Source organism: Gobio gobio (assembly GCF_949357685.1).
Source record: "Gobio gobio genome assembly, chromosome: 2".
Taxonomy (NCBI): domain Eukaryota; kingdom Metazoa; phylum Chordata; class Actinopteri; order Cypriniformes; family Gobionidae; genus Gobio; species Gobio gobio.
In genome coordinates this window covers 13699761-13723558 of record NC_137098.1, presented here as the reverse complement: position 1 = coordinate 13723558, position 23798 = coordinate 13699761, and the positions used below count along the sequence as shown (strand labels likewise).

Sequence of the window (23798 nt, the reverse complement as noted above, 5' to 3'; positions counted from 1 at the left end):
GCTGACTCGAGACGCGAACCGTTTAGAACGATTCAGTCCGATTTGGTGAACTGGTTCGGTTCACTAAAAAGAACCGATTCAAAAGAATGATTCGTTCGCGAACCGGACATCACGGAGACGGAGCGATTGCTAACAAAGTTATTTATAGTAACTACTGAGTTGTGAGAGCGCTGTCTGTCAGCGCGAGTTTATTGTGTTTGTATCTGAGAGTTCTGAATAAACACGAGTCCCAGTCACACCGAGTCCGTCTTCATCATTATTCTACCAACTTTGTAACACATGCAATGTACCATTACAGCGAGATGAACGAGTTAGTAAGTTTGATTAAAGCATTATTTCTAGATATGTTCCAATCATATGAAAAGCGTCAGTGACGCGCATTGAGTAACTTACACAGCGCAAACAAAGACACAACAGCAGTAATCGAATGTAATCCAGTTTATTGTGGGGAAAGCTGGCTAGCCTAGCCGGATACCCTCACGCTTACCCTCCTTCTGCTTAATCTCACGCCGCGTTTGGTGCCTCCGCTGTGGGCCAGATGCAGTACTGGGGGTCGGGATGTTGAAGGCCGAGCTTCGGCGTGCGTGAGGTTTATCTCTAAAGATGTGGCTCTGCCGATGTTAAGCAGAAACTCCCGACTGTATGCACATTTAAGAACAGATAGACGCGACGAGGACGTACAAAAACACTGACTCACAAGATAGAAAACACGAAAACACCGTTCTGTCGGGAGAGAGAGAAGCCGCAGTGTGTGCACGAATAATAAATAATTAGCTACACATAAGAAATCACTGATCACAGATCAGAAGGAACTGAAAAAAGACTTCTGTTTTCATTTGTACATCCAAACACTGAGAAACTGCCAGCGTTCACTCGTTCACAAGTAATGATCTCTTGAGCGCTTGCATGGGCGTGCCAGATTCTCTGGGCGGAGGAAAGGGAGGAAACCGTTCCTGCTTGGACGTCAAACCAGGAGACTTCAGGATTGGCTCGTCTGGCCTGTCATTTTCTCAAAGGCAGAGAAAGACAGCCAGAACTTGGTTTTACACCGATCAACATTTCTATCCACTTGGGGACAATATTCAGGCTAGGGGAACTCATATTAATGTTGAAATACCTCATAAAATGAAAATTTCATGCCATGGGACCTTTAAAGGAGTGACCCAACTTGAGGGTGGGCCGTTCACATTTTCTTCAGAACAGGCAAAATGTAGTTTATTATGTTCTCTGGCCCATATTTTCAAACTGTCTATTGACCTTTGAACAAAAGATCAACTAAACAGACAGTGTGAAATACTTTTTGTGCTTAAAGAGATTCAATGTGACATTTGTTCTTTAGCACAAATGCTTGAAATCCTCTGGCCTCAGGAAACCCTTCCCTTAAGCTGTCCAGATGTGCATAGAGTTCATTTGCTTTGCTCTGTGGATGAAGAAACCTTATCAGCAGCTTCCTGAAAATGAGATTTTCCTGATAGTGTTTCTCTCTGCGCTCGCCGCTCAGTCAGGTTAGGTGTAGCTTTATCTTACAGCAAACCATGTATGAGTTTGTAGTTTTAGTTATGTACACCAGATCACTGTGTGCTTGTACAGTAGGAACTAATGCATGACAACTCTTAAAAGTTAGCCTAAACAAAATTAAACTTTACTCTATTTAGAAAAAGGGAAGCTGAATTTTGCAAAATGTTGCTCTGTATATAAACATATATTAGGGTATGTATGTTATATGTGTATATTAGGGTATGTTTAATTTTTACCGTTCTTGTCACTTTCCTAAATAGCTTGGACAATGTTTCTCAGTTCCATTGTATTTAATGCTGTTTGTTTTGGCCCTAGTCTTCTTGTGTCCTCCTGCTTCAGGGACAGTCATAAATTAAAAGAATGCGAAATTCTTGCTGAGGTCCAGATTGTGTTATTATTAATGTCCAGAAACGTCTGTAAAATAAATACAGGAAGTACAATGACAGGACGTTTTTCACACAGTAAAGGTCTAACTTGGAAAACTTGATTATAATTTTGACTGTAGTGTGTTATTCAATATTAAAGTGTGTGATTACAAATATTTAAATACATAACATACAAGTTTCAATAGGAATGGCATTAATGTATATTTTAGTTTACCGTAGATGCTTGTCAGTACATTCAGCAGTACACTTCAACCATATTTCAAAGACAATAGAAGAAATTATGAAATTACACATAAAGAAATGCCTAAGTCCTACTTAAATGGATCAAAACACACTCTAAAGTTCACTTAATTGCATTTAATATAAATTAAATTACATTTTATCCAAAATCAGTCAATTCAGCTCACACTTTAGTATATTTTTAAAGTATGTTATTTCCATAATAAGTACTCCTTTTTAAAGTATGCTGAAGTGTACTTCAAGGCTTTGTTTTTTTTTGTTTTTTTGTCTGAGTAACCGTTTTCACTTCCTGTCTCTTTCCGCCTCTCTTTCTTTCTCTCTCTCTCTCTCTCTCTCTCTCTCTCTCTCTCTCTCTCTCTCTCTCTCTCTCTCTCTCTCTCTCTCTCTCTCTCTCTCTCTCTCTCTCTCTCTCTCTCTCTCTCTCTCTCTCTCTCTCTCTCTCTTCTCACTATTTTTACACCACCCTTGCTAGCGCTCTTTTTTTCCATTCTCAACACAGTGGCTTCAGCATTGTTTTCATCACTCAAAAGACTTGGCATTTTAATTATAGAGCTCATTAAAAGGGATTTTCACTGGCCATTATTTAGATGCCATGCAACATTACTCATTTTCATTTAAAGGGTTAGTTCACCCAAAAATGAAAATTCTGTCATTAATTACTTACCCTCATGTCGTTCGACACCCGTAAGACCTCCGTTCATCTTCGGAACAGAAATGAAGATATTTTAGTTGAAATCTGATGGCTCTGAAAGGCCTCCATTGGCTCAATGGCACTTTACACTCTCAAGACCCTTAAAAGGTACTAAAGACGTCGTTACAAAGTCCATCTCATTACAGTGGTTCTAAAATAACTTTATGAATCGGCGAGAATAGTTTTTGTGCGCAAAAAAACCCTAAATAACGACTTACATAGTGATGACGATTTCAAAACAAGGCATCATGAAGCTTCGAAGCATTATGAATCAGCGAGTCGAATCAGCGGTTTGAATCGCCAAATTTCAGCAGTTTGGTGGTTTGACACGAGATCCGAATCATGATTCGGCTCACTGATTCATAACGCTTCGAAGCTTCAACTGCATGTATTCTGTGGAAGAACTTTGTTTTGGTTTTGCTTCGTCTCTGCTGTGTGGATGGATGAACATGGTTATCCTACTGCTCATAAAACATTCACTACAAGGCTAAAGATATATAACCAGTTTAGATGGAAAGGATCTCAATCTGACTAGCTGAAGATGTTACTGTAGCTATACCCTATAATAGACACGGTACTTCCTTGAAAATAAATTCCAGCACAGCGCTACAACAACCAATAATGAGATGACCCTACAATAGATAATGCTTTACAATGAACTCTGTAATGCCGGGTTCAGACTACACAATATTTTGGTCTGTTAGGATAGTCACTGTGTCAATTTATGTGAATTTTGACTCCTAAATTCTTGTTGTGTCATGGACATGAAACATGTCAGACTATACGTTGCTTTCTGACCAGTCATCGCTTGCGGTCTTTGATGAAGGCGGAACTAGCAACTAACTTCCGGAAATAAGAACGTATTAGCGTAATGCTAATTCAAGTACACCGGGTTGCTAAAGCGCCTATCATTCGGCAGCATTTTTTTAATTCTGTTGCGGTAGTCCCTCAAGGAAACATCAAGGCAGGAGTATTGTTTGTTGCCATAACTCCACGAGCCTTTTCTCTATAGCAAAATTCCACCTAGCAACACCAATACCGTCATCTCTCTTTTGTTTTGCCATGTTTGAAGGCTGTGTACGGGAGAGCTTGTGTGCTCCTATTGGTCAACGCTATAGATGTAACGGAACTTGTCATGGAGGACAGAAAAATATTAAGCATGCTAGTCTTTCTGTTGTGAAGCGTCGCAAACGTAGCACTGGTTGTCGCCCACTATGACACACTATACGAGATAAAATGATCGATTCTTGCATCCTGACGCCCATTGTCATTTATAAACATTTGAAATCCTCAGTTCTCACCACCTCTGAAAGGCCAAGCCAGTGTTGATTCTCGTTTTATTATGAGCTCTGTCACATTCTCTTTTTGCCAGCAGATTCTCCTCTGTTCAGCGTTTGTTTAAAACGGGTGTGTCATGACTCTTCCCGGACTCTAAGGGAGTGGGAAGGGTAACATTTGTTAGATTACTCTATATTTGGCCGAGTGGTAATTTGAGTGGCTCGCCGATGTTTTAGAAGCTTGACCAGACTTCTTGTGGAGAGAAGAATTTATTGAAGGTTGTAGTGTAGCAATGTTAGCATGTTGTTCTTCAAATAATCTTAGGGTGCTGACCTTTTATACCTGGTAACAACCTGGTCTCAAGATGCATACCAGTAAGGTCTAATCTTGGCTTAATCTACGTCCTGTCTGTGAAACCAGGCCATAGTCTTTCACATTAAACCACTCTTTGGCAATTGCTACTATTAAAATACTGGGAGAGGAAATATGACAAGCGGGAAAGGCAGAGGAAGGGAAACTGTTTATTTCAGGTACTATGAACAGCAAAATGTGGAAAAGATGAAAGAAAATAATTATTTACAAGAAAAAATTTACATAGGAAAATATGTATATACACAGGCAATAATTAGAACTGGGTGATTCCCCAGAGGTTGGAGATTTATCTGCTCCATGTCAACCTTTCTCGTTTGTTGTGACAACTAACCTATACCACGTCTAAGCCAAAAGTGGTTTTGGTCTATAAGTTTAAAACAACTGTGAGAGGGGTGAATTTCTTTATAACTCATCCATTTCAATTATATTAAAGTCCCTTTAAAGTCAAAATTAAATATTTGTTCTGAGTTTGTCACAACACATAAACATGTGTTATTAACCACCCAGCCAAATTGGAATGATAAAAAAAAAGGCCAAGTAAATAAAATAGCTTCTCAAAAGCATGAAAAAATAAGCAGCATTCTCTGCTCTCAGACACTGGGGGCGTGTCCGCTGTCGGCGCTGAAACCATGCCCACTCACGGGAAAACTGCTGTTAGTAAGCACACAAGACCACTGTCCTGCATTACAGTTCGTTTTTATTATACCCTTCACTTTTAACTTCCCTCCGTCTGGTTCACTCGGATGTGCGTTCACTTCCCTGAGGGGAAGTGCTTAGGGAAGTTCGCAAGTGTGTGTCTAAAAGTGGAGTGGAAGTGGAACGCAGCACAGGTGGGCACGTACTGCCAATAATGTCGGAGGGATGGGAGGATGAAGGCCGGGGCGGGAGATCGTCGGTTCCGCCCCTTTCTGCAGTGAATTATAAGTGAATCCCAGTTGTCTCTGATGAAAGTTTGTAAAACTATCCGGTGTAAATTGATCACTGCAGAGGCAGGTGTTGGTGGTGATCAAGGTAGCTGTTCACAAAATTAATCCACCTCTTCTTGATATCATCGTTTTTGAAGCCATTTGTTATAAAAACAAATTTGGCCACTGAGTGGTGCTGTGTCAGTATAATTGTAGCACAGGTGAAACAGGAAAGCTGTGTGCGTTGGTAATGTTGGTTGGTTTTTGAACGCACTGCAGAGTAACGTGCAAGGTGGATTGCCACTGTGGTCGAGCTAGGCGGACGTGGTTTCTACAACCAGGCACCTCAGCTCCACCCACGTCCCGCCTCTTTGCCCATTTTCGTTTATCTGGGAGTGATGTGCGGTGACATATAGAGACAGAGCGACACGCGTCATAATCTGAAGACCACGCCCACCGGGGGGGGGAAACAATCAAAACGTCTCCATTGACTTTGCATTGCGTGAGGCTGCCTCCTTGTCATTTCGGACTTATAACAAAAAACTGAACAATGTATTAAAGCTGATATGAGACAAAGTGTACTGCAAACAAGCTAAACAAAACCCAGAAGCAAAAACGTTTTTATAAGCTGTTGACCCAAAAAACGAGCGTTTAAGTACAAAAAAGTGGATTCAGGCCATTGAGACAGCGTGCGACGGGTCATATTACACTGAGAACTACGGCGACTAGAGGGGAACGTAATCAGCGACAGTAAATATAATATATAAAACGGACATTTGGATATTTGACTTAACAGTGACAACATATTTACTGCACACAGACATATTGAGGCGTAGTGAGTGTCAGGATCCCAAAACTTACCCATTCTTCCTGCTGAAGCTTCACTTCGTATTGCCTGTATCCACTTTTATCTTCTTAAACGCTCGTTTTTTTGGGTCGAGAGCTTATAAAAACTTATTTCTGTGTTGTTTAGCTTGTTTGCTGTACACCTTGTCACATATCAGCTTTTAGACATTATTCTGTTTTTTGTTATAAGTCCGAAATGACAATGAGGCAGCCTCACGCAATGCAAAGTCAATGGAGAGCGTAGGATTGTTTTCCCCCCCGGTGTGGGCGTGGCCTAAATACGCTCTGTCTCTATTGCCATGATGGCGACGAGCAGCTCCGCCCACTTTGGGCTTCAAAAATGCTTTTCAGAATCCTACGGGTGACGTCACGGACACTACGTCCATTGTTTTATACGGTCTATGGTCAAAGTAGCAGGACCAACCTTTCTCTATACACTATACGCAGTGGCGTACCGTGGGGTTTCAGTCAGGGCCTTCACTAACGATCAACACACTCCACGCCGCTGCCATACCAACACCAGACACACATACACACACAGACGATACATATACAGTACAATCATGCACTGTATGTAGGGTGACCACCATCAAACAAACCAAATGTGGGACAATTACTAAGTTTGTGTGGGACAATGTGGGACATGTTACCGACACTAAAACATAACCTGAAACTGTTACACAATATCTATCTAACTTAATAAAAACATATGTATTCTGCCTTTCAGATGATAAAAATACTTTGTTCTTTAGTCCCTTCCAGAAAACACCATTACATCACAATGTAACATTGTACATGTCATTTAAATTCAACATCACTGAGCCCAAAGGCAGCAGATCTGACCAAGTCCAATAATGAACAAATAAATTATAAAGCAACATGAAATTAGTTCATTGACAGTCTTATATATTATATTATATATTAAGAATATAACCAATTTACCGAATTATCCATTTGTACATGGAACGAATCCGCTCCACATTTTGATTGACAGCCGTCACAACCTATAGCGACCGTGTTTACTCCTTTCTTTTCAACCATTGGATAGGATTTTAAAAACGGCTGTTGTTGTATTTGTGAAAGGCGGGATGTTACGTCTGACGAAGCGCTGTTAAATATGTCTAGGTGAAAAACGATGCCGCAAAAAGAATAAATGAAACGCTTTCTTAAAAAGGCAAAAGAACGCATGCATTATATGATAATAAATTAAAAACCAACAGACTGATGAAAATGCGGGACATTTTCTCAATATGCGGCGTGCGGGACAAGGGGTGAAAATGCTGTGCGGTACAACGCAAAGCGGGACGGGTGGTCACCCCAACTGTATGCACTACTGTTACGAACCCCGCTTTCAAAGTGCTCGTTGGGAAGGGGGCAAGCAACATAAAAGGACACACGAGACAAAAAGGCAATTTAACTATTTATCTGCAGTCACGCGTCACCGTTTAGGCAACGGGTGAAATGAATCAAAATCAACTCACTGACATAAATACTCTTAAACAAACAAAATCACGGACCAACAAGAGCATCAAAAGAGACACAGATAAACACAGCTTGTCAGCTAACGTTACCGGCTTGACATCAGGATGCACACAAAGATCGCTCACAACCCGCGAAAAGTTCAAACAGCTGATGACATCAGCAGGGGGTAGCGCCGACACATCGCTGGGCCTTTGGGGCGTTCTATCACTACACATGAAAATTTGATTGGCTGATGACCCACGTCAGTCAAAGTTCTGAACCAATGGAAAATGGCAGCTTCAACTGAAGGCTTGCTATTCTACTTGTGCTGGTCCACGGAGCTGTGATGCGTTTAGATGATGAAAATACAGCTCAGCCTCACAAAAAATAACCACATTCTTTCTGGAAATATAATTGTAACGTACTGAAATAGAGAGTAATTGAATTTATATACGTTCAGACACACATTCATTTAATTATGAATATATACACATATGCGCTCTTTGTCGTTTACGAATCACCACCCTGTCAGACAGATCTTTCCAAAATTGGGCTGATATTGTGTAGTCTGAACCCGGCATAAGAGAGCTACATATATCTATATACAATATTTATATGTCTATATTTACGGATATATAGGGGTGGAAATCACCAGAGGCCCCACAATATATTATTACAATACTTAATCCACCATATGATATTATTGCAATTCATAAAAAAAATTTTAAACTGAAAATGTCCCCACATTACAAACTTTGTCCACATTTGTTTTTATCTAATAAGATAAAGTTCTCAGTATGATGATTTCACATCCATGTCCTTCGTCCCTTCCTTGTTCAATGTACGTCCCTTCCTCAGATTTTAGACATTTTTAATAGAAATTACATTTCAAATAAAAATGTTTGCATGTTTTCACACTCAATTCAATGTATTTATTTTTACAATGCATATTATTATAAGCAGAGCAACCTTACTAATGCCCTAATAATATTTATATTATAATTTTATTTCATTTAAGCTTTATTTTAATTTACAAAAAGCAATTTTTAATAGTTTTAGTTTTAATAAATAATAACAACACTGCTACTGATGTCTGTAATTATGGCTGTGCAAGAAAAATTCTGATAGCCGCCGTGTTTGTTAACTGTTATAACACGACAGATTTGGTTGGTTCTGTGTGGGTAGGGCTGTGAAAATGATCAACAGTGTGATCCAATCTGGGAAAAATCGTGACTAAGATCACTCTCAAATGGAACAACATCATTTACAGTTATTTAATGCCAAGCAAACAGTCTTTTGTCTATTTTACCAATTCTAAATCAGATGTACTAGATGTAATCGTAAGTGCAATCACAGTAATAGTACACATCCCTTCCACATGCCGCTCTATTTGAGTGGTTGTGTGGCATGTTATATTAGTATCATTGAGACACTATTTTCTATTTATATAGTTGTTTTACAAAATATATATTAAATTTAATTCATTTTGTTGTGTTTTTGTCATTTTTATTAGTTATTTTAAATATGTCTGTAGTTTTTGTAGATTTTTGTAACTTTATTTATTTCAGTTGTAGTTATTTAACTAAATGAAAAAAAAATTATTTCAAATAAAAAAAGGTTTTAGTTTTAGTGGTGACACTTTAGGATCCTACATTAGTTAACAACATTAGTCAACATTAACTAACAATGAAAAATACCTCTAAAGCAAGTATTAATATTAGTTAATGTTAAAGGTGGTGTAAGTGCTTTCTGGTAACCGATGTTGCAATCATTTCAAATCACCAAAACAAACAAGCCCTTATTTTGATAGCTCCGCCCCACACATAAGTAACCCAGGCAACGACTATGGCGGAATCTGCTGTGTCAGCCGCCCGAGGGTATGATGTCATCAATAAGTGAAAGCAAACACGGTTCTCATGAACAACTCGATTGCATGGACACTAACATATTACAATTATGACAAGATTAGAGGGTTATATCGATCACGAAAAGAGGAACCAAAGGAAACAAACATATTAGGAGGTTTTTATCTTACTTTTCGGACACACTTTGGGAGCTGACGCTTGAAACAGACAGAGAGGAGGTTTAGACACTCCAGGCTTATACGGTGTGGAAATGAATGGGTAATTATCATCGCTGAAGTGAACGACAATACGATCGCAAATGGACAAGCAAGCAAACATGACACATGAGCATATTCAAACAAAAGCCAGCATATCGTCGCTGCCCGATGAAACTCACGTATGTCCAAAACGGTTACTTTTCAGGAAGTGAAAAAAAACACTGTATTTCAAAAGCAGTTGAATTTAGCGTTGTCATACTTGGTACGGCATCTTTACATGTAACCATATTCTTGCCAGTGTAATGATATAATCCACATTTGACCAAAATTTAGTTTAAATGGACATACGTGCATATTTTACAGTAACGGTGGTCGATACGCCTTCTTCCGATCATTAATTAGAATGGCCAAGTCGCGTTTCATATTTACAGAGGAATACGTGCTGGACATTCTCAGCCTCTGGCAACGTGACGCCTACCGCGGGTCTGAGATCGTCACCGCCATCACCGCAAAAAAAAAAAAAAAACATTGGCCTGCCCATGTGTGCACGTTGTGTCTAATTCCATGGATTCATTGATTCTAATGACATGGATTGTGTCTAATGACATGTGTGTCTTATATGGATTCAAAACAAAACATAACAAAAGATGGAGCAAATCCGTCCTTTCGCGAGTTGGGAGCGCAATGTTCCATTATAACATTCCATTTGTACCTGTGTAATGTCTTTTAGCCTATAATTTGAATTTAATTTTACTAAAGCATAAAATACAGGCGCATAAGCAGGACCTCAGTTTTTAATTGCACGTGCTTAACACAATTCTCTCACATGGTTGCGCAGCCGACAATAGCGGGTAGGGAGATAGAAGTCATGAAAGCAGAAAAAGAACGCACCGCCCGGGCAATGGGTTTGTGTCGAACGCTGGTGACCGATTTCTCCCATAGCTGGCAAAAAAAAAAAACGCACACGAGATAGGCATATAGCCTATATATAAATTAATATAAATATGTAAAAATAGGCCTAATATAATATAATAATATAATATGTAAAAATTATTTATGTAATATAAATAACATAAATATAAATAATGTATATGTATGGGATATACAATCATTAGCCTAAATAGCCTTGTTAAATTAGCCTAAAAAGTCTTCGTTAAATAGCCTTGAACCACTGAGAAAAAAGCGCACACCACACGAGATATGTAAAATAATATAAATATGTAAATGTTATAAAATATAAAAAATAAATATAAATAATAAAAGTAGCATAATATACAATCAAGGTAGTGTGAGCAGCGAGTGACTACACTTTGTTAAATTAAATAGCCTTGAGCCTTCGTTATTCTTCATTAACCACTGAGACAAAAGCGCACACGAGGTGTAAATTGTAGCTAAATGTAAATTGATAGCCTGAATATTTTAAAATATGTAATATAAAAATATAAATACTATAAATATAAATAATATATTAGGCTATAGGCTATTATATGGGCGGGTGTGCGCAAAAGTCGTTATAGTTTAAGTGATTGTTTAATGACGACGACTGTAATCTGAAAGTAAAAATATGGGAAATAAATAAACAAATAAATATATATTACTGATCAATACCGATAAATAAAAATGTTTGTTTGTCTTTGTTTATGCTGTTCCATCATCAAATCTCTCAGTCGTGATCTGATCTGCTCTCTCGGGAAAAAATATGAAGGCTGGGATGGTAACCATAGCCTGGTCTATATTTCGTTTTACCAGCACTTTTTTTTTTTCAGATATCATTCCATTTCTGTTGTAATTGTTCCTGTTCTAAACGTGAAAAAATAAATGTAAAATAAACATGTTCCTTATTGCCTGGGGTGTGCGTGTGCGGCTGTGCGCGAAAGTCCAGCTGGAGCCATTTAAAGCGGTTTACCGCTGAACCGCGGGAATTTCTTGCTTTTCAACCGCGGTAAGAAAAAATCCATACCGTCCCAGCCCTATTACAGGCTATAATTTGATCAGTTTGACTAAGAAAAAAAAAGTTTGAATCTTATCAATGAGACCGAGTTTATTTACATACTAGCAAGCAAACTAATCTGTGAAGAACTAGATTAGAACTAAACTGTGGAGAGCTTCAATGTCGTACTTTCGGCTATCCAGTGCTGAGCTTCGATGAAACTTCACGAGACCGGCGAGATGCTTCCACAGGGCGGGAGATACGCGGCGTGATTGACAGCTCTGACACCAAATGGATATACGTGTAAATCAGATGACATGATTTCACAACTTTTCATTGGCCATTTAGATATGTGAAGCATACTGTAGATGGAAATGAACCTGGATATTCAATCCGTCGAAAGCTTTCTTTTGTTCCACAGACACCTTCCACATTTGTTTTTTTTATCTGCCATCTCTCTCTTTCTGTCGTTGCTCCGCTAATGTCCGTCCTGTGTGTCGTGTCTTTTGAATAATGATGTGCACTGAGCGCTCTCTTCTCCCCGTCATTAGTAGACACGCCCCTTACTGCTGATTGGCATAAAGGGGAGTAAAGTTTGTTTTGGTACTCGGCCCGAGACTCTTTTATAAAGCAGTTCATACCACTTACCCCACCTTTAATTTAAACATTTACTTATACATTTTTAAAATCAAAGGTTGTATCTGTTAATATTATTTAATGGACCTAAACTAACATGAACTAACAATGAATAGTTGTACTTTTATTAACTAACGCTAGCAGAGATGAATAGATACTGTAACAAATGTATTGCTCATTGTTACTTGCATCAACTAGTTAGCGGCGCATGGGTTCCCTCGATCGAAAAGCAATGCATTTTCCCCATAGACTTTTGGAAAATCGCAAAAAATAAGATCCGTGTTCAACAAAGAGTTATGACCCTTACACGTTTTGTCTATCAAGATAATCTTTACAAATTAATCCAAAATGTATACATTGTAAAGCCTAAATAAAGCCGTCAGACATAAAATGCTAACGGTAGGCTATAAACGGACTACAGCACACCATGGTCATCATCAAGCTTCCTCAAACTTTATGTAAAAAACACGCTCGCTCATTATGATCTGCGCGGTGTATGAATACTTATGCACTTTTTCATGAGAAATATTGCCCATTAGTTTTTTCCAAAAATGTTAGAAACTAATTTTGTTTATGCGTGCCTCTGAGATTTTTTTATCTTTTGTTAATGTTTTTTCAGACAATATGATTATCACTGTGATAACATTAAAGGACATGAAACACAACCCAGTCTCTTTTTGTTAAATGCAAGTTTATGTATGATCAATAATACAAAAGTATAAGTAAAAGGTACAATAAGCTATACATTAAATAAAGCAAACAATTCAGTCAAACATTCAAAGTCAGTGTTCGTCGGCTACCTTACAACGGTAATGTAAAGTTATAGCCTAAAAATAAAGTAATGGAACTTCACTTTGCACTCAGCCTAAACGATTTGCCAGGGAACAAATTATAGATCCATGAGAGCAAATATGGGCCGTTAGATCTCCACAAGACGAATTATAGCTGGAGACGCCACAGAGACATCAGAGCCAGCGGCAGACGGCAGAAGGACTAGTTGAGGAAAGTCTACTCTCGCCGGGTAAACAAGCGCTGACTGCCGCTGACTCACTGGAGCTCACAACTCCGAAAACACCAGATAAAATGTTAAAATAGGCACTCTTCTTATAAATAAACCACAGATTTGAGCTTTAAACAACTACATTATCGCCTGAAAAAGTCTTAAAACTACGTTTTGTCACACATTAACAGTAGATTTTAACACAAAAAGACGTGTAAACACAGCCCATGTCAGACATTTCCAAACGAGACGCTGGCAGAAGCTCCTCCTATGAGGCGAATTTGCGTCTGTTGTGCAGTGAATGTCAGGCGCGAATGAAGCGAGTAAAATCAAAATGTCAAAAAATCTAAATGTTCAAGCATCCAACTTTGCACAAATAGCGCGATTTATTCACGCCACATAAGTTCTTCAAAAGTGAGGCTGAAACGCGGGCTAGTGAGAGATTTTCTGTTTGTCACGATGACGTCTAAAGTCCCCGCCAAAGGATGTAGTCCCTTTTAGCAACTTGTTAGCAACCACCGTTTTTAAGACACAATAAAGTTTTAAAAAATCACAAGCAGGTTTTAACTAATGTGTTTTATGTCATAGATCAAAGCGTGAAAATATTTAGAGGCTTTGTTAACCACAGACCTTATTTCAGGCGATTTAGCAAAAACCCATTCAAAAAACCCATAGACTTTAGGGCGAGGGAACCGGAAGTGCTAAAATGCTAACTCACTTCCGCGTTTTGGCCTACAAAGTGACATCATAACTTCAGCACTCTATAGGACCTTTTTGTAAAAGGTTACTGTTTTAGTTAACTATAATAACCTGTTTTGCACCAACGTTTAAGTATGAAGAGTTACACCTGTTAACACATCATGATTGTGTTTGTAATGTCTGTAGGTGCGACAACCTGCGTGTGTTCAAGCTGGGTCTGCTCTCAGGACTGTGGTGGACACTAGCACTCATGTGCTGGATTAGTGATCGCATTTTCTGTGAGATGTGGTCTTCTGTCAACTTCCCTTATCTACACTGTGCCTGGTGAGTCCACCCTTATCTGCAGCTGTGCACCTGTCACATCATACAGCATCTAGTGCACAAGCTCAGTGTGCAGCACATATAAGTAAGCCACAGTAAGCATTGTCAACACATTACAACATTTGCTTTGCTCAATATACTTTTTCCTGTAGAGCAGGGTTTCGCAAACTGGTGATTGTGAGTGAAGTAAGAGGGGTTTGTGAGTAGCTACTAAGTAAAGAAATCACAAAAGTGAAAAATGTAAGTAAATAAATTAATTAAAAAAGTGCTTGTCATATCACCATTAACATATATTTGTGTTACATCCGGAGAACTGGACTGAGAGCAGGCTGAGGCATGGATATACGTGCAGGGTTTTAATAAAGAAACAAGTAACAGACACAAGTAACAGAGAACGGACCATAACATTCAACAACTGACAGCTAGCAAATGAAACACAAGGGCTATAAAACACAGGGGCAAAAAAGCTTGACAACAGAAACGAGGATACACCTGGGGAGACTAATCAACATGAAAAACTACAAAGAACTACAAAATAAAGCACAGGAAACACTTCAACGTAAAAGTCCAAGGACAGACAAAGAGCATATGTGACAATTTGAGATCCGTGAATGTGTTGTTGAATTATTAAAGTATTAACTTAAAATTCAAAGTCAAAATTTTAAATATTACGTTTGGTTTACTTTAAAGGGGTTCAGTTCAAAAAATATTTGGAAATTCCAGTTATTACAGTTACCAATCCAGTTGAACATTTGCAATTGCAGTTTAGGGTAATTAATTACTAAAATTAAAAATAAAACCAAATATTTTGTTACCTGAAAATAAACTTTAACTGAAATAAAAAAAATGTGTATATTAAAAAAAAAAAAATATATATATATATATATATATATATATATATATATATATATATATATATATATATATATATATATATATATATATATATATATATATATATATATATATATATATATATATATATATATATATATATATATATATATATATCTATATATCAGCTAGTTGCCAAGGCAACATTTTCATTTAGTTGAACTACACACTATATAGACATGTAGACATTTTTAAAAATGCAAAAATTTATAAAAATTACATAATATAAATGACATTAAGTGAACAGAATGACAAAAATGTTAGTTTTTGTCATCGGTTTTGTCATTTTTATTAGTTGTTTTTTTGTGTAATTTTATTAGTTTTAGCTGAAGAACAGAAAATACAAAAATGAAAATAAATTTTTATAGAAATATATAATGTTTTATATTTATATAATAAATAATATAAACTATTACAGTATCTAAATGCTTTTAAAATAACACTGATGTACTTTAATAAATGTACTACAGAATCCCTTATTCAACTTTTTTCTCACAAAGTATCTATTTTTATGTTTTTTTTCCATTTCCCACCGACATTAAAAAAGATACACTGTAAAATATTTTTTTTTTAGCTGTAAATAAAGGGTTAATACTAGTTTCAGTCTTTCTACTTTAATTCAATGTTTTGCATTTTCTTTGCTGAAAATTGTACATTTAAAAGTAAATCCTTTTTTTTTCAGTGTAGTTCAATCAAAAGTGAATATTCTGAAATGTTTGTAAACTGAAAACATTAAAGGGTTAGTTCACCCAAAAATGAAAATTCTGTCATTAATTACTCACCCTCATGTCGTTGGACACCCGTAAGACCTCCGTTCATATTCGGAACACAAATGAAGATATTTTAGTTGAAAGCTGATGGCAGAGAAAGGCTTCAGACAGGCCTCCATTGGCATTCAGTACATTGACACTTCCAAGATCCATGAAAGGCACTTAAAACGTCGTTACAAAGTCTATCTCACCACAGTGGCTCTTCAATAATCATACAATGCGACGACAATAGTTTTTGTGCGCAAAAAAAAATCAAAATAACACCTTTATCCAACTTGTTCTCGACTTCCGTGTATGCCTCCACGACGCATGCGCGAGAATATGACGCAGATCCGGCGTTCGGACATATGACCCAGAAGCGATTTGTTTACGAGCAGAGGAAGACGCGCGTGTCTAAGCTGTTGGATTCTACATTGATCGTGCTTTAGGTCTCGGCGTAGTGCTCAAAATGGGGTTAGAGTGTGCATTTCATGGATTCCCGAACACCGGCGCTACGTCATATTCTCGCGCATGCGTCGTGGAGGCACACATGGAAGTCGAGAACAAGTTGGATAAAGGTGTTATTTTGGTTTTTTTTTGCGCACAAAAACTATTGTCGTCGCATCGTAAGATTATTGTAGAGCCACTGTGGTGAGATAGACTTTGTAACGACGTTTTAAGTGCCTTTCATGGATCTTGGAAGTGTCAATGTACTGAATGCCAATGGAGGCCTGTGTGAAGCCTTTCTCTGCCATCAGCTTTCAACTAAAATATCTTCATTTGTGTTCCGAATATGAACGGAGGTCTTACGGGTGTCCAACGACATGAGGGTGAGTAATTAATGACAGAATTTTCATTTTTGGGTGAACTAACCCTTTAAGTCTCGTATTACTGTGCAAATTTGTGGGCTGATATCCATTGTAAAAATGTTTTTATTAATTTATTTTTATGTGATTGTTATATTATATGTTGTACATTTCCCCCTTTATGTATCTGTGTAGGCATATCCTCATCTGCTTGGCATCCTACCTGGGATGTGTTTGTTTTGCTTATTTTGATGCGGCGTCGGAGGCTCCAGAGCAGGGACCCGTTGTCAAATTCTGGCCTAGCGAGAAATGGGCTTTTATTGGTGTGCCATACGTCACTCTTCTCTGTGTGCACAGGAAGCCCTCTATTAAGGTGACTTAACCTGTGCTTCCTATGGTTTCTGACTACACTTCAAAGCACTTTGTAATAGACATTCATCAAAAGGAGAATCCTATTTTTGCATGTGGATTTGTAAGGTTTTGTTTTTGGGGGTAATGGTCAATCAGTGTAATTCATGAAAGTATTTAGTGTCTTAAAAGCACAAAAGGAGGTTTCAGTTTACTTAACATAAATGCTGAGTGATCCAAGATTTCATGTTATAACTTTACATGGTGTTATATTACCGGTCAAAAGTTTGGAATAATTAAAAATGTTTAATGTTTTTGAAAGAAGTTTCTTATGTTCACCAAGGGTGCATTTATTTAATCAAATATTATTACAATAAAATAAATGTTTTCTATTTTAAAATGTAATTTATTCCTGTGATGCAAAGCTGAATTTTCAGTGTCATTACACCAGTCTTCAGTGTCACATGATCCTTCAGTAATCATTCTAATATGATGATTTGCTGCTCAAGAAACATTTCTGGACCCACTTTATATTAGGTGGCCTTAACTACAATGTACTAACATTTAAATTAATAATTTGATACAATGCCCTTATTGTGTACATACATGTTTTTACATTGTACTTACATTTAAAAAGGAAAAAATACCTGCATGTAATTACATCTGTAATTAATTTCTGTTGTTACATTTATAATTACACTGTTGACCCTTCCCTTAGACCTAACCCTACCCTTAAACTTACCCATACCACCACACCTGACCCTAACTTTACCCGTATACCACCTCAATATCAGCAAAAGTGTTTTGCAATACAATATGAACAGAAGTACATTGTACCTATTTTTTTTATGTAAGTACATAGTAATTAAGGCCACCTAATATAAATGGGACCACATTTCTTATTGTTATCAATGTTAAAAATGTTAATATTGTAGTGGTAACATGATACACTATACCAAAAGTTTGGGGGTTAGGAAGATGCATAAAAAAAAGAATTCTTTAATTGCATTAAATTGATTAAAAGTGACAGTAAAGTCACTTTTACTGTCACACACACACACACACACACACACACACACACACACACACACACACACACACACACACTGTTTTCAATACTGATGATAATAATAAGAACCATGGTTAATAATTGGGCACCAGTAATTTTAAATTGTGTTAATATTTCACAATATTAATGATTTTACTTGTGTTTTTGGTCAAATAACAGAAGCCTTGGTGAGCATAAGAGACTTCTTTCAAAAACATTAAACTTTAATTATTCCAAACTTTTGGCCAGTAGTTTATATAGAACAGAAATACTTATATTTTATATAAATAACAGTAATAAGGGGATTTTTAAGACAGATGTGCACATTAGCAATTGAGCCAGAAAAAGCAATTGAAATGTTTTTTTGTACATTTAAAACAGTTCTCATTTAAACTTCACCTATAATAAGGCAGCCCAGCCATAGATGAGTATTATATTACTATTTAAACACAAAGCATGTTATTTCACAGTAGTACTACTAGTTACCTTTTTTGACATAAGTCTATACATTTAAAATGAAAAGGTGCGCTGAGTGATTTTTATGCTGAGTGACTGATATGACAATGGTCTTGGACCATTAGTTATACTGACACCTATGGGTGTGGATGCAGCGTGACACAAAAGGAAAAGTTTTCAATTACCGATGTCATTGTAGAAATGTTTTAATGTAGTATTATTCAGCTGGTCCTGTGATCCTGCAACCTGCCTTATTAACAGCTTTACTAGGCCTCTGACATGACTGGAGCCTTTGGGCCAGATTTACTAAACAGGCAAATTAGCATGAGAGCACAATTCCAAAAATGCGCTGATGGGAGTGGAAAGTTCTGCGCGTGATATACTGACGATTCACAAATTAAATAACACAGACGCAGCTGGATTATTTCCATAATGACCAACGCAATCTACCAAGAGCAGCACAAATTAGCGTCTGGTTTAAAACAAGCTTTTTTTGGCCGGTAAATAATGCCGCAAATACCAGTAAATTGACGAGCACAAACCTTAGCAAATCCCCTCGCATGATTCATTTAAATACTCTCCTCTCATAAATGTTGCGTCTGAAAGGGAAAACTCCTACAAATGCATGTGCAATAAAGTCAGTCGCAACTCTGTCCACGACTTTTCAGCACTTTTATCACTGCGTGTCTTTAGTAAATCCTGACAGTATTTTTTTAACGACAAATGAGGGTTTGCGCTGGCGCAAGCTGTTAGAAAATAATCTCATGTTAAGGTACAGTCAAACCTAAATTTATTCAGACACCTTTAACATGTTCTCACATTATCACAGTTTATTCGCTGTAGTTTAGAAAATGGTAATAAAATATGACAAGAGTTAAACTGTGTAAGAACAAATTCATCTTGATAATGTCAGATAACTTTGATAGAAAGGTATGTAATGGATTACAATCAACCAATCAGCTTTCAGATGTTAAATATAAGTACACAATTAGATAATACCAATATAGGTCAACCAATTACCGAGCAATGCTTAATTTTGTTCTGTCTGTGGTGTAAAAGGTCCCATTAGCAATTAAAGAAAAAACACTGGTCAGGTCAAAGTGTCTGAATAATTTTGGTCACAAATGTTTATAAATTTTACTGGTAGTCCACTCTATGGAGAATTTTTGGATATAATATGTCACAGGTTACTTTATTTTGCTATTCTCACTTACATAAATGAACTGTAGTGTCCTACACCCACTAGTAAAAACTTGTGTGTCTGAATAATTTTTGGTTTAACTGTACATAATTTTAAACATATTTGCCAAAACAACTAATAATACATTTAGGTTTAAAACTTTTAAGTGATAAAAATGACTTGGTGCACCTTTATTATGAATAGCTGTAGGACACACAATCATCTCAAATATGTTTTCTTTATTTGTCACAGCGTTTTCTTTTCCCCGTAATATGGAGGTTATTTACCCCAGTGCACCTCATCCGCAGGCCTGATACTTCTATACTGAGTTTATGATGTTATTGTTTAACGCAGCATAAACTGGAGGTTTTTATCTAGATCTTTTAAGCTATGTTGCACTACTGTGAAAATGAATGCAGTGTATTGGACAGAAGACTTTAAAATGGTGCATGAAAATAGTTTGGTGAACTAAATATAAAGGAATGTTCTATTTAGAATGAAAGTTTGTCCTTTACTGAATGTCTTCAGACAGAAATGTATATATCTATATATATATATATAGCCTATTGTTTGTATTGCCTTCTCATAGACGGACGTTAATTTTACCTTTATTTCATCACTTAGTCTAACCGTACAACACTGAACAAAGGCCTTTTGCAGTTTGTATCTTTATCTTTTAAGGAACAAATTGCCATTGATAAATGGATCATGAATTTGTACTGCAAAATAGTTTAAATCAGGGGTGTCCAATCGTGCTCCTGGAGGGCCACTGTCAGTTTATCTCCAACACCAATTTAACACACCTGAACCAGCTGATCAAGATCATACTAGGCATACTTGAAACAGAGATTGTCTTATTATTGGGAGATACGAGGATCTGTGGCTCTAGAACGGCTATCTTGGATCACGTGTGTCTTGATAACCAATCATATTTACAGCCGTGACATCATTTGAATTTCGTGCAACAGTCAATCACTGTTTGCGGATACCATAGAAATGTATGAGAAGTGCCGTAAACTGAATCATACCGGTCATGCAATTGTCCATGACTTCACATATAAAACACATTTTTTTTCAGTGTAAACTAAAAATAGATCAATCCAAAATTATATTTTCAGAGCAAACATGTTGAAGATTAGCCGGCTGTCGATTCATTAAACGAAAAGCTATTTTCTCACAAAAGCGGTTTATTCAGCGTAGTGAAGCCTCTCCTCCATTGACATACATTCAAGTGGCTTTGCTAGAAACTTCCAGACAGGTGTGTTGAGACAAGTTGGAGCTAAACTCTGCAGGACAGTGGTCCTCCAGGAGCAGATTGGACCCTTGATCTAAATTATTTATTGAAGGATGAAATACCAAAAACACAGTATGCAATAAAAACATAAATCCGTTGTGGTTTCTACACAAATGACACGTTCTATGACTTCTTGCTGCTTTCTTCCAATGCCACAAAATTGCAAGAAGAGAAACTGAACATTACCTCGGTTTCTTAATGTTTTTGCCACTCATCCAGGGTTTTCTAAAGGAGTGATTTTGTATTTTTGTGTAACTTTCTGCTCAAGCAATGCACAATATGTACTGTAAGCCAATTCAATGGCTATAACGTGTTTGAGTATGTGTGTGTGAGTGTGTCATCCGGACCCAGATGCAACGCAGGGACCAAGTATACAAAGACTATTTATTTTTGCGATTTAACCAATTAATAGTTTTGTAACTACCACTGATTCATGATTTTGTAACCAAATGAGTTTGATTGTATTTTTACACTGATTTAATAAAAACATGCTGCAAATTAACCTGTTTGAACAGTGCATGTCTTTCTTAACGTGTTCATGCTGAAACAAGCTCCTAACCTTATGCACATTCCCTTCTAAAAACACTTTCTAACATGGACATGTACTGACCCCTTGAATAATATTGCGGCTTATTTTTGAGTAGAAATATATTGATACTCAGTCTCGGTTTCACAGACAGGGCTTAGATTAAACCACGATTAGGCCTTATTTCAATTAGGACATTTAAGTAGCGTGTATGCCTTAGAAAAAAAACATTACGGTTGTGCATCTTGAGGAAACAAAAGGCACTGACATGTCAAGTTGCTTTCAGTTAAAACAGCTCAAACATGCATTTTAGTCTGGGACTAGCTTAAGTCTTGTCTGTGAAACCGGGGGTTAGTGTTGGGCAAAGTTACTTTTGCAAGTGTATTATAATATTGTACTACTCCATAAAAAAGTAACTATTTGCTTTACTTAGTTACTTTTTATGGAAAGAAATGCATTAGGCCTACGTTAATACTTTTCTCACCTGGGCTGTGCTTGGTTTGTTTTATAATAACAAACAAAAGTTCTTTTGCAAAAACTTTATTGAACAAAAAAACTAAACATTTAACAACCATAATTGGCATGGTACAACATATAATTTTTTTTTATATGTTTTTATAACAGACAAAGGGCAAGCATTATAAAAAAACACACACACAAAAAAACACAACAATTACGTAATTACAACGTACAATTATCATACACCCGGTGCAATGCAACGCAGTTATCATTTTCACATTCAACGCCCACGTTGTTTATTTTGCAAATGCACTCACGCCCATCTGCCCATCTGTTCGCCCATGGGTGTGCTGGTCTGAAAACGAGGTGTGTTAAATATCATTGTTGGCGTGTTTTCATTTTTGAGGCAACTGAAAACAACTGCCATTGACTAACAAAAACCTGGTCTAAAGTCAATAGCGCAGTATTTTTTGTGTTATTTAAAGGGAGCGTTACAAATATGCGGATGCACAACGCACACTCTGCTTATTACACACACGGCAGCAGCACAAACATTTTTAAATATTAAAAATAAAAGAATTCCTCTCTGGAGAAGCATTCTGTCTTTCCGCTCGCAAATTCCGCCATGGTGCAAGCTAGTGCTGGCGAGATGAAGCTTGGAAGCTTTCCAGCCAGATGTGTTGAAAAGTGGTTCATTTCTCGGGGCTTCGGATGCACGCAGGGACACCTGCTGGTCAATGGAAATATGGTACAGGAAAAAATGTTCTTACTGAAAAAATACTTACTGCCCGCCTCTGCAAAATTATGAAACATTAACATTTTGGGCTGAACTGTCCCTTTAAAGTGCACCAAATAGGCTACTAAAAAGTTCTTTAGAAATAAATAAAATAATCAAATGTAAAATAATATAAAATGTGTTCTGCTGCAAGTTCACATACTTGATCTCGCTTTCTTATGGTTTATTATTGAGCTGTCAAGTTGTCAATGTAGACGGAATCATTTCATGACGTGTTTTTTTTTTTGGGGGGGGGGGGGGGGGAGTAGGGGGTTGTGAATGGGTGTCCCTTATTTTGCCCCACCCAAGGTGGTAACCCTAGGCTGCGTCCCAATTCGCCTACTTATACTACGTCCTAAAAGTATGTACTCTTTTTGTGAAGAAAAAGTACATACTTTTGAGTGTGTAGCAGAAGAGTATGCAAGCTTTGGGACATACTACTTCGTCATCTTTAACGGACTCTGTTACGTGCGTCCCGTCACCGTTTAAAATGTCAATCATCGTCACAGTTCAAATCCCCCACTTTAAATTTAATTTCCTACCGTATCGGAGAGAAATGTAGTCGCTCGTTGATCTGCCTTTCGTGGGTCTTTAGACTCCTCTCATGTGTTTGCAAAGTTAATGGCCAAACGTATCATTACAAAAGTTCTCAATGCTGCTGCAGGTGAAATATAATGTGGATAATATTGAATAAATATCTTTTCGTCCGGTTAAATACTGATAATTGATCACTCAAACCACTTTATCTAATCCTCTCCACTTAACCGTCAGACTCGCGTAACCGTCATGTTTGTAGTTTTTTAAACACTTTTTATCCGCGTTTGTAGTTCTAATCGAATCCTCGTCCATCTCGCAATGGGTTGTGGGCAATATCAGCCGTTAGAGTGCGCATCGATCTGCACTTCGGATTCTGACCGG

General features: G+C 37.2%; 1 protein-coding gene across 1 annotated transcript in view; it reads left to right on the top strand.

The window, feature by feature from the left end:
- The window catches only part of acer2 (alkaline ceramidase 2), a 31286-nt gene extending 9666 nt beyond the window's left edge, over positions 1-21620 (top strand). The window contains exons 5-7 of the mRNA XM_079809632.1: positions 14211-14348; positions 16990-20568; positions 21124-21620. Coding sequence (XP_079665758.1) covers positions 14211-14348; positions 16990-17176 — 325 coding nt within the window. The 3' untranslated portion in view covers positions 17177-20568; positions 21124-21620. The remainder of the gene's footprint in view (positions 1-14210; positions 14349-16989; positions 20569-21123) is intronic.
- The last annotated feature ends 2178 nt before the right edge of the window (positions 21621-23798 follow it).